This window comes from Camellia sinensis, chromosome 10 (genome assembly GCF_055761805.1).
Source record: "Camellia sinensis isolate YWXY chromosome 10, ASM5576180v1, whole genome shotgun sequence".
Classification (NCBI taxonomy): domain Eukaryota; kingdom Viridiplantae; phylum Streptophyta; class Magnoliopsida; order Ericales; family Theaceae; genus Camellia; species Camellia sinensis.
This window is the reverse complement of record NC_138970.1, coordinates 63,471,360-63,487,836: the sequence shown is the minus strand read 5'-3', so window position 1 is coordinate 63,487,836 and position 16,477 is coordinate 63,471,360. Positions and strand designations below refer to the sequence as shown.

Below are 16,477 nucleotides of genomic sequence, written 5' to 3'. Positions count from 1 at the left end.
CAAAAACATGTGCAATATTTTATGAATTGTTAACATCATTTGAATATAGTATTTCCAGAAAAGTATTAAATTTCAATGGGTGAAATACAAAATGAAAAATTATAGAGAAATTTGAATTAATTAGTTAAATTATAAAATTGACAAGATCGTGTCAATTTTTTGTCATAATACTGGAGTCAATTAAAATATAATATATGATTATACAATTCGAATGGATCAATAATTTCTGAATTAACAATCGAATGAATGAATGATAATTATGCGGTGTCAATTAAAACATAATATATGGTTATACAATGCGAATGATTAATAATTTCAAAACTAACAGTCGAATGAATGAATGATAATCACATCTAATCAAGGCTTTCCAAACAAACATTTCTAGGAATAGACTATAATATCTAAAATAGAAAGTCAAAGTAAAATTTTAATAAAAAAAGTATAAAGGTGCTTACTGCAATTAACTCAAAATTTTGTAATAATGCATTATTACTGGAAGCTTTCAGTTTTTGAGAAATGTAATAGAAATAAATAGGGTAAATTATAAATATATTCTCTAAGATTTTATTAAAATATGAATCGTTTCATGTGATTTTGAAAATTATATTTTACCTTCTGAGATTTTTAAGTTCATAACAAATTATCCCTTTTATCAATAAATCATTAAGTCAATTAATAATTTTTAATGATATTAAAAATACGTTTTAATTAATAATTTAGGTAATTTTATTATTGTATAGAAGAATAATTATGAATTTTATTTTTTCAGTTAATTTTGTTAAATAAAAAATTCTAATTAGAGGGTATTTGTAATTTTTTAAACTATAGAGGTCAATCAGTATTTTAAATAAACCTTAAGGGGTGTATTTGTAATTTATCCAAATAAAGAAAGGTGCCGTAAAGGAATTAGAAGAAAAGTCGTGGGGCGATTTGAAAATAAATAAAATAACAAGGACTAAAACTAAAATATCGAGCCCACTGTTTCAGTGATATTCTATTGTATTCTGTCAAAACTACTCATTCTGTTCCATCTCGAACTCGGCGATTCTCGAAGCTCAACAAATCGATCTATCGATCGATTCATTGCTCGTCCTCGATTTTGATCCATGGACTCCGAAGCTGAATTCGCCGATCACACTCCGTCATTCGATCGTGTGGTACGCTTTCACAGATTGCAAAATTTCTGTCTCAATTTTTATCTATTTGATTTGCCAGATCTATTTGGTTTGAGCTAGATTTGAAGTCTATGGTTTATTATATGTGTGGATCTGCACTCACTACGATCTGTTGTTTTTTTTTTGTTCTTTCAATTTGATTTGAGCGAATTCGATTTGTTTTTTCATTTTCTTCTTTGTTTTGGTTGATAATTATGAAGTGTGATTTAGAACCTGTTTGGCTGAAACATGAAATGCAAATTTAGTAAAACCAGAAATACAATTAGCACTTTACGGTTCTTAAAAATGGAGGAATTGGAGAAACCGAGAGTTTTATTATTCAGCGACTTGAGATTTCAATTCTGTGATTACGTTACATATCTCTTTATTGTACTTGTTCTACTAATCGCCATCAGAAACTACCTTATCTAATGTACGCCCTTGGATCAGGGGTTGTCATTTCCAAGGGTCGGAACTTTTGACATGAAATGTTTGAATGAAATGAACCAAACAAGAAATTAGCGGGTTAGGATTAGCTAGTTTTCAACACTAACCAAAAGTGGAATGATGATACGGGAAAAAAACATTTTGGTTTAATGTCGAAGCTGTGTAATTTGAATTTGACATGATAACCCATTTGATGAAGGATTAGTTATACATTTTACCCTTGTTTCTACTAAAGGATGTCACATGACATGTTTGAGTCCTTGTGTAGCCCTGTTCAATTGAATTAAAAAATATTAGATAAAATCCATTTTATCCCTTTGTGGTATGTCTGGGTAGCATTTTATACTCCCTGTCTTTTAAAAATAGGCAAATAATGTTTACATAGTTTTGGACTAAAGTGCCACTATGCCATATGTGATTGTTAGAGAGTAAGGAAGAAATTTTTTTAGTCAGAGTCAAATTTTTAGCTGTAAATATAAAATTACGCTTCTCTTCATCTTTTACCTTTAAACCTTAACCACTCTAACCTTAACTCTAACCTACCCACCCACCCCCTCCAGCCACGTCCCCCACCACCTTAACCTCTTAGCCAAATCTGTGTCACACCCCGACCTCCTCCTCCCCTACCCCCAGCCCCACCCCCCTAGCGCATGCATTGATTAATTTGGGAATCTTTCTTTCTTTCTTTCTTTCTTCTTCTTCTGCTCTCTCTCTCTCTCTTTTTTTTTTTTTGGTGGTAATGTGGTCATTATGGTATCAAGAGATGCATTCATTTTCAATAATACAGAGGTTGTCTCTCCAATCCTTAACTGCTGGTGGTGATATAATGATGTTGAAAAATTGATTTGGAAATATCTGCGAAGAAGGGTGAATAAGTGGGAGGTTTGTTTTAATTTTTGTTGTTTTTTTTCCCTCTTCCTTTTTAAGTTGTCGTAGTGTGGGTGATATTCTCTTTTGAGGGTTACTTTACATAGCTTGTAAGGACACCAATCTTTCTATGTGCAGTAATGGTTTCGATTTTTCCATTATTGAAATATTTCCTTTTGCTGCTAAAGAAGTAGGCCTGTGTATATGTATACATAGACAGGCTTTTATAAAGAACAATTTAGCTTCTTAATTTATATGAATTAGACCATTACCATATATATATATATTATATATACATATACAGTTGTGGTTTTATATATGAGATGGTTGTAAATGATATGTGTAGGATATACATATACATACAGTGGTTGGATATATAGAGAGAATTTTCAAATGGTTGTTATATATACCATGGTTTTTTTAGAATGAGATGGATGTATTTTTTGGTGGTGGTAGTTACAATAATGATGATGGTTGTAGTTTCCATTAACTGGGAAAGGGATGGAGGAAGATAGTGTTACAATGAGGAGGCTAGATAAGTCTTTTTTCATTTTTCATTAATAAAGTTAACAGTGCAAACCACAAGGGGTTATGCCCCTATTTGTAAAAGACAGGGTTTAAAGTGCTTTGGGCCAATATCAAAGGGGGTAAAGTGGATTTTGCCCAAAAATATATAAAATAGGATTTTGGAGTCAATAGTCTTTTTTATTTCTCATTGGAGACGACATGATCTTTTTGTTTACTATTTTGGAGTCAGTCTAGTAAAAAAAAAATAGAGTTCAATTTCTTGAAATTTGTTAAATATAATTAAGTTCAAATTAAGCATTTTTATAAATAATTTCATCCCATAGGGATATGTTTTTAAAAAAAAAATTAATATCTCCGTACACTTGGTATTTTTAACTTGGGGTAGAAATTTTTGACATGAACACAATACGAATAGGACACTAGTAAACCAGTAGCATTAGTATTGAGACAATTTTAACACAAACATGACCCACACGACACCATTCGCACCTGTAATTATTTCTATTTGTTTTATCCAAAACAAACAATTGAATCACATCTGCTATAACCACGGATTAAGGTTATTAAAACGACAATCTTTTACACTTCTCTTCTAAGTTGTACGACAACGTTTGATTCTTCTTCAGGCGACACCTTCTATTGTTTCCCCTATGACTTCTTCATTCTGTTATTCCCTCCATTTTCTGATACATGTTCCATTGCTAAGCTTGTAACAAATTGAAGGCCAAGAAATATTAAAAAAGTTCAGATTTTCAATATCTTGATTAAGCATATGCAGGGAAAGATCGGTGATGATGCTATGTTTTGGAATCTAGAAAGGGAAAAACAAGTTAGATAGCATTGGAAAATGTTATTGTTGGCATTAGAATAAGTTAATTAAGAGGTCAGCAAAGTCAGAAGCAATTGTAGTGAGACTTTTTTTCTCAACGCCCAAGCCAATGTAGGGCTAGGCCCAGCATATGTGTCATGCCCCAAAATATAATACAATAATCCATCCACCAAGCATTATATGCCAACAACAATAATAATGTTATCTTCCATTAATTCAATATGATATACAAAAAAGAAGCATATGTATAATCTATAGCATATGTTTCCAATCAAAAGAGAGGAAGAAAGATAAACAAATAAACATGATCTACTGGCTTACAACTTTTCAAGACGATGCTTGGTTACAACAAAAAGAGTCAGATGCTCTATATAGATAAAGCCTTAGGTTTGTACAAAAGGCAAATAAATACAAATAAACAAAAGTAAGCTCTCAGTTCTACAATCCTCCCAAGCTAAGTCCTGGATGGAGGCATATCACCAGCAACTGAAAATATTTTTCCCAAGTAGGGTGAGTCACAACTCAGTAGGAATAATCTAATACAGTATATAAGATTTAACAACGGTTTAAAGGCAATGCGCTTTTACAATACCGGAAGTAAAATGTTTGCATTTTATATTGTCAAAGAACACCAAATTACATTTCATTTCATTTCCCTTCAATCCATTCTAATACATTAGTCGATTTCATTATTTCTCAACAACCAAACTGAGGTTACAATTCAATGGTTTTCAAATCATGCAACACATACAAGTGAACACTTCAAACTTTCATTTCACGGATATTTCATTAGCGGGCAGTCGTTAAACGGGACCCATGTAAACGTAGGTTATACAAGCGCTATCATTGCCATTTTATGGATATTCCGTCTGCGGGCTAGACACCCATGTATAATTTCGGGACTTTCACCTAGGACAATCCGGCTAACGTAATTATAATGGAGTCCATCCCCTTTTTCCTCCCAAATAATCATTCATACATATACAATGTATATAACACATAATCACATATGAAGTACATCTCTTTTCTCTTCCCAAATAATTATACATATACAATGTATATAAATATAGTCATATGCAATGACAACCAACAAAAGATTAATTTCAATTTACCTAGTCCACATGCAATTTCTACAACAATCATGGTTCTCTTCCACCGATAGCCCCAAACAAATATTTCTAAGCAGTTATACAAACTTCACAATATATAAACTATTCACATGTCCATTGATAAGAAATAGCAATTTTCCAACTCCACCATTAACATACACATCTAACCAATTTCACCTTTATTGAACCAATTCCATGATTTATACAAAATAACCATTTGAAACATTTTAGGGCAACACCCCATTTCCTTCCAAGTACAACCCGTTTGCCAAAATCAACAAGTTTGATACAACCCAACCTCATATGCATACCCATAGACATTTCAACACCTTTACTTTAAAAACCCCTCTTTTTTATTTTAAACCAAAACCCTAGATTTGTCTAAAATCACCCAAATCCCAACCTTTGTTTGCAATATCATCAAATTCTCAAGTTAAAAATTATACAAGAGTATAGAAAGTCCCTTCCTCAAGCTTAGAAGAGGGAGAAGGAAGAAAAGCCCAAAGGTCGATGGAGGAGAAACGACGTTTTGCTCCGATCAAAATGAAGCCCTCGACAAGCTCTACAATTAATCTCAAAGGAGCAAGGCGAGGAGAGGTCTCCAAGTGAGTAGATCTAAGGATCTTTGAGTGAAAAAGTGCTTTTTGAGAGAAAGAGAGTGTTTCACGGTTTAGAGGGAGAAAGGAGAAGGAAAAGTAAAGTAAAGATCAAGTGATGGACCTATTTATAGTACTATGTCAAAATAAAAATAAACCCCAAAGTCAACCCAAAAGATTTGGTCAAAATCCCCAAAAAGTAGGGCCCAAGCTGACTAAAAATTTGGAAAAAAATTCGCTAGTGTTGACCCCTGCAATAGAGGTGTCGACCCTTATGAAGAAAAGCTGGAACACTTATGTTTGATAGCAAGCAAGGTGTCGACCATTTCCAGACTGATGTAGACACCAAAATTTAGCAAGCAATTTCAAGACAAGGTTCGACCCTTCACAGATTGATGTCGACCCTTGAGACCAATAACAAAAGGAAGGTGACCCCAGAATAAGATTTTTAGGTTCTCAAACAATTTTTCAACGTAAACAAGCGTAAACAAGCAATTCCCAACAAGTTTAAATCAATTTATGCTCCTCCAAAATTAAGACACAACAACCCAAAGATTCCCAAAATAAGATAAAGGATTCAAATACACTGCCCAAAAGCTTTGAAGCACACAAGTGCTACAATTTGTGTGGAGGCCTGTCATTTTAAAATTTTGGAAATGAACTTTTGTGGGTTGAATAAGTCATTTTTCTGTCTTTTGATATATAATATTTTGCCTTATTATAATTTTTAACTTTTGTTAAGAATAATTTCTACCTAGTCCTCTAATTGGGCAACTGGCAGTTGACATTTGATATTTCTTCTTCTTAACACTTTGTCGGGAGCAGCAGGACTTAAACATTTGATCTCTGATGGATGACATGACTAACTACTCATGAATTTATACGCTTGAAAGTTTCATGGTCTGAGCAACTGATATCTGACACTAGTTTTTTACTTTCTCCTTTTATTTAAAAAGAAAAAAAAAAGGAGAAATTTGCTGTCAACACTTTGATAAATATGTCTTCACCTAAATCGTCTTATGTGTTGAGTAATTCATGATAACCTAGCTCAAATCAATTAGCTTTGAGCTCCTAGCTTAGGAATACTTGTTCACTGGATTGCTATTTTCAGATGGACAATTGTGATGAGCCCAATTACTTCAACAGGTATTGTGGAGGTTGTGGTCCACCAAAATGTTACGGAATACATGGAATCCTTTTGATTTAAAAACTACATCTTAAGAATTTCATCCTATAATTGTAGAAAATGTTTGAACATAAATGCTATAGATGTTTTTCAGTTACAAACTTTATGTCACTGCTTAGCTCATGCTTTGCTGTGGATCATCATCAATAATGATCTGCACGTAAGGAAAAGAGCCTCTTGGAGTGTGGTGCAATTTATCTCCGGGTGTTGAATTCTAACATGACATGAATACTTAAAATCCTTCTGTTTCATGCTGTTTAGAAAGTTCATTTGTTGGTAATGCATTTTGTTGGGAGGAATTTTCTGTTATTGATAAACTGAGAAGTTGTTTATGTAGTGGAAGTCAATCTTAGGTTTTGTCCACGTGGACCATAGTTATTTAAATATATATATATATATATATTAGAATCGTCTTATATGTTGAGTAATTCATGACAACCTAGCTCAAATCAATTAGCTTTGAGCTCCTACCTTAGGAGTACTTGTTCACTTGATTGCTTTTTTCAGATGGACAATTGTGATGAGCCCAATTACTTCAACAGGTATTGTGGAGGTTGTGGTCCACCAAAATGTTACGGAATACACGGAATCCTTTTGATTGAAAAACTACATCTTAAGAATGTCTTCCTATAATTTTAGAAAAATGTTTGAACATAAATGCTATAGACGTTTTGCAGCTACAAACTTTATGTCACTGCTTAGCTCATGCTTTGCTGTGGATCATCATCAATAATGATCTGCACGTAAGGAAAAGAGCCTCTTGGAGTGTTGTGCAATTTGTCTCCGGGTGTCGAATTCTGACATGACATGAATACTTAAAATCCTTCTGTTTCAAGCTGTTTAGAAAGTTCATTTATTGGTAATGCATTTTGTTGGGAGGAATTTTCTGTTATTGGTAAACTGAGAAGATGTTTATGTAGTGGAAGTCAATCTTAGGTTTTGTCCACGTGGACCAAACTTATTTAAATATATATATTAGATGTCTTGTAGTCAGAGGTTCAGTTCCACACTGCCTAATCACTCTTCAATAGACTGTACTGCAAGTAGTGATTTTGCAGATAGTTATTTGCTTAAATGTGCATTGGTCGTTGATATTCTTATTCGCATATAATTGTTTAAAGAAACATACCAAGTACAAAGTTAAATAGTAGTTGCATGAATTTTCGTGTGTTTCTCAGTTTTATTGTTTGGAACAATGAGTTGTTGGAAGGTATACGAATTAATATTTTCTCATCCAATTTATTGAACAGAAAGATGTGATCAAGGATACTGAGGTCAAAGGGTTCAACCCAGGATTGATAGTCTTGCTTCTTGTTGGTGGCCTACTATTAACGTTCCTCATTGGAAATTATGTACTTTACATTTATGCACAAAAGACTCTTCCTCCAAAGAAAAAGAAGCCAATCTCCAAGAAGAAGATGAGGAAGGAGAGACTGAAGCAAGGTGTTTCAGCACCCGGGGAATAGACATTTTCGGCAATATGTAATGTTTCCGCTGATTTAGGCTGAGTTGTTGTGTTCAAATATCACCCTCCTTGTCTGGTACCATTTGTTGAGAGATTCTTGCACTTTTCCTAGTGTTTTTCTTTCATTTTCCCCTCTTCAGATTGGATAGAAGTTTAGCTTAATAATTAGAGATTACTTCCAAAATGATACTTGTGTAAAAGTGCTGTTTGTTCTGGGTGATATTCTCCTGGTTTTCTTTTTTTGTTAGGTAGGGTTATTGCCAAAATTGTGGTTGCTTTTATAACCCATTTAAATCAGCTGATTATAATTCTTCGACTTGAATACCTTTGATGTTCCCAACTTGTGGTGAATGATGGCTGATTTTTACTCTACAAAATGACTGATTTTTATTGCTATTATTATTGTTTTAGGAGGGAAATGGAGAGCTTGAAAAGAGCGCCTTCATTTTACATGCCTCTTGCATCTTTTTGCTGCATGACTTTGCATACACTTCACCAGGTTTCGGGCATCGTTCTTCCCCGGACAGATTAAAACTAGAGAAGAAGACTGGCATGGCACATGACAGGTTTATATGTTTAGTGGGACATATTTTGATGATAAGCCACTGAATGAATGGTTCTATGCTTTTCTTCCCATTAGTTTTGTGACTTCACATTGAGGTTGACAAAGATATGCAATAGTTGCTATAACAACAATGCTAGGTAACTCAAAATTTTGTAGTTCAAGTAGGTCAAATCACTCAAAACGATGTCGTTTTGAGTGTAAAACGACGTCGTTTTGACAGATTTGAGTCATTTGAATCACAAAATTTTGAGCTATCAAATATTTTCCTTCTATAAATATCTATTGATAAAAAGGGGTCAGATATGGAAACGCCAATTTCATTCTTTTCTGGGGTGATTATTCAGTACTCCCGGAGTATGAACACGTAGTGCTCCATAAGGTTTTGATTGGTAGAGAGAAACAAGGGCCCACGATTTATGTTGGTGATGGGGGAACAACATGGGACTAATTAATTGGTGATTGGTTTGGAGTATGGACACGTGGTGCTCCGGGAGTATTGAATAATTTCCCTCTTTTCTGTACCCCAGAAAAAACAAATGAACAAAACAAATCATTAAAAAGTAGGGATGCAAGATATGTATATTTTATTTATTTATTTATTTTTTATGGCAATGAAATATGAAAGATAGTCGCTTTGTTTGGTGTAGTTTATGAAGTTATTTATTATTTTATTTTATTTTTAAAAAATGTGTCAGAGTATGTTGTAAAATTTTCTTACAGTTTATAACGTAAAAATAAATTAAATAAATTTTAAAAAAGTGATTACTGAGAAATAGGGAAATGGTAAATTTTAACTTTATCAACTGTCAACTTGTAAGAAATTGTATCAAACAAGTCTTTAATATCCTCTATTTTATTATATAATAAATTGTACAACTCAATTTGATGTGAATCTTGTCAAATTTATTTTTTTTCCTATTTCTGAATTGTCCCTATACAATTGTGTCATTTTGATTTCAAATTTCCAAATTTTAATAATTTTTCCCATTTTATTTTTCCACCATTAATTGATGTCCCGCATATGTGTGCAAACAATCTTGTGTAATATAATTTTAATTGTAGAATAGGGCATAAACTTTTAGAACAATTATGCGCAAGTCCTATGAATGAGACTTTAATTATTAAAAGTCCCACTCCAATGATAAATTTATTACAGTAAAAATATTTAAAAAAAATATAATTTAACTACTTACACTTCTTACCGGGGGCGGAGCCACCTAAGACCTAGAGGTGTCACGTGTCCCTCCTAAACTTTCAATATTTATATTGTTACCCATATAGATGAAGATTATGTATTATGTATCATTTATAAAATTATAATAGTGACCCTCCTTAAATTATGTAAAACTATTTGCTTTTTTAAAATTTTTAAAATTTTCTATTTTATTATTTTGATTATTCTTGGACATTTTTAATTAATAGGTTACGGTAAAAATTGAATCAATTGATAATTCATTTCTTATCATGGGATTTGTTTAGTTTCTTATTTCTCCTCATTGTGGAGCATTTTTTTTTTTTTTTAAGTTGATAGGATTGAACTTATTGATTATTTGGTTAATGAAATTTAGTTATTGATTGTGAATTTATAGTCACCTTAATGAAAATATAAGGATAATTGCAATAAAAATAAAAATAAAAATGTATAAGTTTAATAATATCTCATTGTTACTTGTTATGGGAGAAGAAAAAAAAAAAAAAAACTAATGTTCTGATTAATGCGTGTCCCCTCTACATTGAATTTCTAGTTCCGCCACTGCTTCTTACATTATTAGTGGAGGTGTACGTGTGTTATACGTGGTAATTTATTTTTATATTTCTTTTTGTGTGTGTGTGTTTTTTTTTTTTTTTTTTTTTTTTTTTTTTTTTTTTGTTGAGGTTTTGAAATGATTTTACCTTTTGAACCATTTTGTATTTATTTTTATTTTTTTTGTTAATGTTTAATGTTTATGTTTAAAAGTCTAAAAAGTTAAGTGTTGAATCTTTGAATATTTGATCATTGATATATTTTCACACTTTTAGGTAGTGTTTAGTTAAATAAAATGGTTGTAGAATGAAATTAATATTACTACACAATATATATATAATAAATATTTTTTTTATTTAAATTACACACATCGCGCATGTGAACGGCTAGAATGAATAACATGAACCACGTAGATTTATGTATAGTAATTTTCACGTAGGCGTTGCTTGTGTGGTGGTATTTAAACTATGGATAGAACTCTGTGTCGATTCTATGGAGTAGTGCATTGTTTGGTTGAAAATTAGTTGTAACAACCCCGACACATGATTAACATTAACACATGCTTAATTATGCTTAATAAGTAATTAAGATAAAATCTTGAGTTAATTACATGTGCATTGCTTTATTTGAGTTTATATCTGTCTGCAGTAGGAATATCTATTTGTGTTTCTGTTTTGTTCTGCGAATTGAAGGCCTTATCGGCATCCGACCATGAAATTGACTTGGTATATGTGTTAGTTGGAGAACATTGTGGTAGGTTTAATTGAAATTCGATTCGGAACGACATAATTAGAATAATTAATACTCATTGGATTAGTGGCTTAATTAATTAATTCTCTTAACCAAGCCTATAAAAGGCATATTTACCACTTTGAGTTACCTTCTACTCATCATTTGAGCCTATACAACGAGAAAGAGAAGAAGAAAGAGACCAAGAGTGAGAGTTTGATGTCAACACTTGAGTTTGGGAAGAATTTGCTAGAAATTGAAGGAATTGGACTTAGAGACACAAGAATCAAGCTTCTAGCTCTCACCTTGACAAGCCTAGGTAAGAATTCAACCCTTAGATTGTACAATCATGTTGTGTAAAACATGAACTCTAAAGAATTAAGTTGGATGACACAAGAATTAAGTTAAAATTGATGGAATTAAGCCACATCTTGCATGCATGCATGCATAATTCTCATGATTTTGTAGTTGAATTCAAAGAAATCCCCTTGCATGTCCTTATTTTAGTCTTGTCCTAAGAATTCAACAAGTTTTTGAGTTAAACACCTCATGTGAACAAGTTTTGAAAGCTTTGAAACCAAGATATTTCATGCATGTTATGTTTTCAAAGATTTGAGTTTGATTTTGCACAATTGGCAACACTTTTGGGCTTGATTTTGTGAAATGATTTTGAATTCATGACACTTGTCAAGTTTATACAAGTTTCCTTAAGTTTTTGGCCCAAAATATCATAAATTTCAACTTTGAATTCAAGTTTTGCACTTGGCAGAGCAATCTGGAAATTCCAGATTCTGCCTTTCCGCTCGAGCGACAGATCCTGTGCTCGAGTGACCACTCTGTGATCTTGCACTTCCGCTCGAGCGACCAAACGTTCGCTCGAGCGTGAAATGCAAGCTCCCAGAAGTTTCTTGTTTTTGCAAACCGCTCAAGCGACAAGAATTGCGCTTGAGTGAGGACCTGAGTCTCACGCTCGAGCGATCGTCGAGCGTCCGTCGAGCGTGAAAATCACACAACCAATACTTTTGAAGAAGTTTACAGACCACTTGAGCGAAAGTTGTGCTCAAGCGACCACTCACATATTCGAATGTCCGCTCGAGCGAAGGAAGTTACGCTCGAGCGGGACCCCTGTTTTCAATAATTTTTGTTAAGTGCTTCCAAGTACATTTTAGTATCCTCCTTGCATCCTAGGCATTCCTAAGCCAAGGTTAAGACATAATAACGAGGATAAGAAGTGGAAATACACCAAGATAAGAAAAGATTAAGTTAATGATTCTGAGTGTATAATTCAGTATGTATTCATTCTGTAACTATGTAGGTCACGCGTCACAAGACACCTGAGTTGCCTACTCTGTCTGTATGCTTTGGAGCCAACTGTGAGTAATAACTTAGTAAAGTTATGTTAAATTTTTTTTATTTTTTGTATGATGAAATAAGATCTATTTTCTAAAATGTTATGTTCTGTACAATAAATGATTGTCCAAATTCTGACATGTATTCGTGGCATCTTTAGCATCATGTGATATCTGTTAGTTGTTACCTGGTATTGGAGGTTCCATTATGGAACTTATTATGTCTGTCATTTGTTACCCGTACCGGAGGCTCCATCACGGGGCTCAGCATATCTGTTATCAGTTACCTAGATTCGGAGGTTCCTTTGTGAAATTGGTTATTCATAACCACCATATGTTATGCATTTGTTCTGTATCTGTTCTGTTAGCACTATAGGATGTACCACGTATGATTAAGCATGAACTCTGATTTTTGTATATGACTTGAACAAAAACAAGAATATGTATATGAATCTGAATTCTAATTTCTGAATCTGGTACGGACATCATTCATTAAAACCCTTTACTCTGTTATTATTCATTGGGCTCCTGCTCACTATTTATATTATGTATGTAGGCGAGCAAGTGCGTGACCAGGTCTAAGCTGCTGCTTGGAAGTTTTGCAGTCAGTTAGTCCCTGTACCTCTTGAAGAGGTTCCCGTGTATAGAAGTCAAATTTGTGAACCATGTCAAGTGTAATGAACCAATTTTTTTTTTTTTTTAAATAGCCAGCACATAACTTAATTGAGCAAAATTTCGAATTTGATTACCGTGTAAATTCTGTGTGAAAACAGTTCGATTTTATATTTTTTTAAAAATAGTTTCTGACCTCAGAAAATTATGAAATTTTTATATGTTGTTCCTATATAAGTCTAGCACGTTGAATAAAAATTTCAGAATTTGATGATTAGTATTTATTTTATAAAAATTCACGGACTGATTGATGTTCAGTTTAATTTATAGCAGAATTTAAAATTGAGTTTTGGGTGTTCGGACCATGATTTGAAATAAATCAGTTGGGGATTTATTTTAAATTATTAAACTCTATTCATTTTGGACCCAATTGATTGAATTGTGATCCGTTAGTAACTATGTAATAGTGTTGTAGTTTTATTATTATTATTTGACTACCATAAAAAAGTTGTGAATATTTATGGTGTGTACCATTAAACGAAATATATTTTGTGGTGAGAAAATATTATATTTAATTTTGTCATTAAAGATGTTGAAATGTATTTTTAATTGATATATATATATATATACACGGTTAGATATTTGTTTAGTTAAAAAAGAAAAAGAAAAAGAAAAAAGAAATATCTATAAATAGTAACCAAATAGATATTTTGTTCAACTTTTAGGAATTCTTGGAGTTCTTGCCCTGAGGAAACAAGAGAAAAGAGATTCCAAGTTGGTTTTTCTTGGATTTGATCTAGTGTAAGTCATTTTTGACCCTTAGTGCTTTGGATCAAAACATAAAGGGCAGAAAAGGCGTCATTTGGCTCCAAAAAAATTTAATTTCTGTTGCCGAAAAATTTGAAAGCTTCTTGGCTCGAGGAAGGAATTTTTCCTACCGTTCTTTATGTACTTTTACTTGATTATATGGAGCTTAGAGTTGTATATAATTTAATTAGAATTTTTGTAAAATTTTTGATTTATTTACTTAAAAGGAAAATTTTGAGAAAAATAAAGAGTTGATGCCCAAATTATAGCGATCCCGGGTTTTACCCTTGTTGAACAGTGATCCGGACATGTGTCCGTGGATGTTGGTAGTTGTTTATTATCTTGTTTGCATCCTTTTTCTTCGTATTTGAGCTATAGGATGTGTTGGGCAGGTTTGTTACAGGTTGGTTGTGTTTGGGAGCCTTGTGTTGCTGCCCAGATTTTTGGACCTTCGCTCGAGCAAGGAGTTTGTCGCTCGAGCGAGCGTTGAGTTGTGTCTGGTGGGTCGAGCCAGGGTGGGTTCGCTCGAGCGAGCGATGGCGTCTGGTTCTGGACCTGAGAGTTGTGTTTCTTGGCTCGAGCGAGCTTTTCTTGGCTCGAGCGGTCTGGTTTGTTCTTCGCTCGAGCGAGAGGTCTGTCGCTCGAGCGTGCTTGTGGTTGCAGACCTGAGGGTTCGAGTTGTTGGCTCGAGCGAGCATTCCTTCGCTCGAGCGCACTTTTGAGTTTTTGGCTCGAGCAAGAGTTTCTTGGCTCGAGCGAGAGTTTTCTGTGTCTGGTCGCTCGAGCGACAAAGGCTTCACTCGAGCGAGCGTGTTTTATATCAGCGGACAGTAGCGTTTTAAACATCACTTTTTCACCTTCTCTTTTTGATCAAACCCTAGATCCGAGACCCTCTCTCTCTACACTTATATTCTCTCTAAGAATTGATCTCCCTAGAGTATGATTCTAGCCTAGGGCCTTTGTTAAAAAGATAGAGGGCATTGGGAGCTTTGTTTTAATCTGAAAAAGTTTGGATTTGGAGCACGTTGGTCTTCGAGTCTTCATCTCCTTTTTGGCTCAAACTTCAAGGTAGGATATCCTACTCCTCTCTATGGATTTTGTCTTTAAATTTTGGTATTTTGAGATGTTGGGGTTGGTTTGGTAATTTTGTGAAAGTTTGGGGCTTTTGTGTAATTTTATAAAAGTTGGGGTTTTATTCATAATAAACCTAGATGCATGTTTGGCATAGAGAAATGGGATAAATGTTAAATCATTGATGAAAATGGGACCTAAGGGTTGAAATGTTAATTATGGGAATTGACCTAATTACATTGTTAATTAATTAGGATAATTAATTGTGAGGAATGAGGAAATGAAATGTTGATTGAATATCCATTTGTGCATTTATTTTTCTGTTTAGAAATAACTGCTTTGGGCTATCGGTGGAGGATAGTCGTGATTGTTGTAGACAATGCATGATGATTAGGCAAACTGAAACTAATCAATGGAATGTGTCATGGAACTTGACGGTTGATAGAATACATTAACTATATGTATTGAGTGATTGTATATAGAACCAATGTGTTTGTATACGTTATGTGTAGAGGAGGAGATGTGGGATGTACTCCGCGGTTTAGGGGAAGATAGGGGATGTACCTCTAAACCGGATAGTGTTGGGAGGAGATAGGGGATGAACTCCGTAGATACAGTTCATATGCTTGTCTAAAGAAGTTAAGATAGAGCTTATATGCTTATCTTTGTGATGTGTGGATATAGCTTATATGCTTATCTGTGGATATTGTGGTTATACATATCTGTTGTAGAATGTGGATATAGCTATTTGCTTATTTGAGAATGTGGATATTGTTGTTATACATATCTGTTGATAATGTGGTTAGTGCTTATATGCCTATCCATTAAAAAAGGGAAAATGAAAGGAAACTTGGACTCATAAGTCGTATGACATAAATGTGTGATTTATGTGAATATATCAGTGTTGGCCATCTATCAATTGCTAATCTTTTAGTCATTGTTCATGGTTGGTTTAGTATATTTCTACTGGGCTGTGGCTCACCCTATATGGGAATATCATTTTCAGGTGCAGGAAGCATGCCACCTCCAAGGACATAGCTTGGGAGGCTAGAGGCGGACATAATGTTGTCATTTTACTTTTTGATGTATTACATGTAAATACAAGCCAAGGGCTTAATGTGTATGAGTTAGTACTCTTTTGTTGTAACCAAGTGTTAACTTGAAAAGCTGTAAGCCTGTAGGGCATTTACTTTTGTTGTTATCATGTAATACATTTTGTAATGAAACTCTGAGAAATGAAAGAATGTGGAACTTTTGAATATCAATGCATGTCTTATTTGTTGGGTTTAATGTTATTATTTTGAGGGCGTTACACAAATTTTGAAAGTGTAAACTTGGAATATGTTTATAAGGTTATGAAAGAGTTATGTTTTAAATTTGAATAAAAATGGACTTTGACTCTATTAGTTTTGAAATTTT

At 33.4% G+C, this 16,477-nt stretch overlaps 1 protein-coding gene across 1 annotated transcript; it reads left to right on the top strand.

Annotated features, from left to right (window-relative positions):
* The first annotated feature begins 997 nt into the window (after positions 1 to 997).
* LOC114309854 (DNA-binding protein S1FA) lies at positions 998 to 8,505 on the top strand. The gene is made up of 2 exons (XM_028255718.2): positions 998 to 1,157; positions 7,967 to 8,505. Exons 1-2 carry the CDS (start codon positions 1,107 to 1,109, stop codon positions 8,180 to 8,182), a joined length of 267 nt encoding a protein of 88 aa, XP_028111519.1. The 5' UTR covers positions 998 to 1,106; the 3' UTR covers positions 8,183 to 8,505.
* The last annotated feature ends 7,972 nt before the right edge of the window (positions 8,506 to 16,477 follow it).

Coding starts and splice junctions, on each gene's coding strand:
- LOC114309854 (XM_028255718.2), top strand. CDS start 1,107: ATGGACTCCGAAGCTGAATTCGCCGATCACACTCCGTCATTCGATCGT. Junction 1,158..7,966: donor CTCCGTCATTCGATCGTGTG/GTACGCTTTCAC, acceptor TTTATTGAACAG/AAAGATGTGATCAAGGATAC.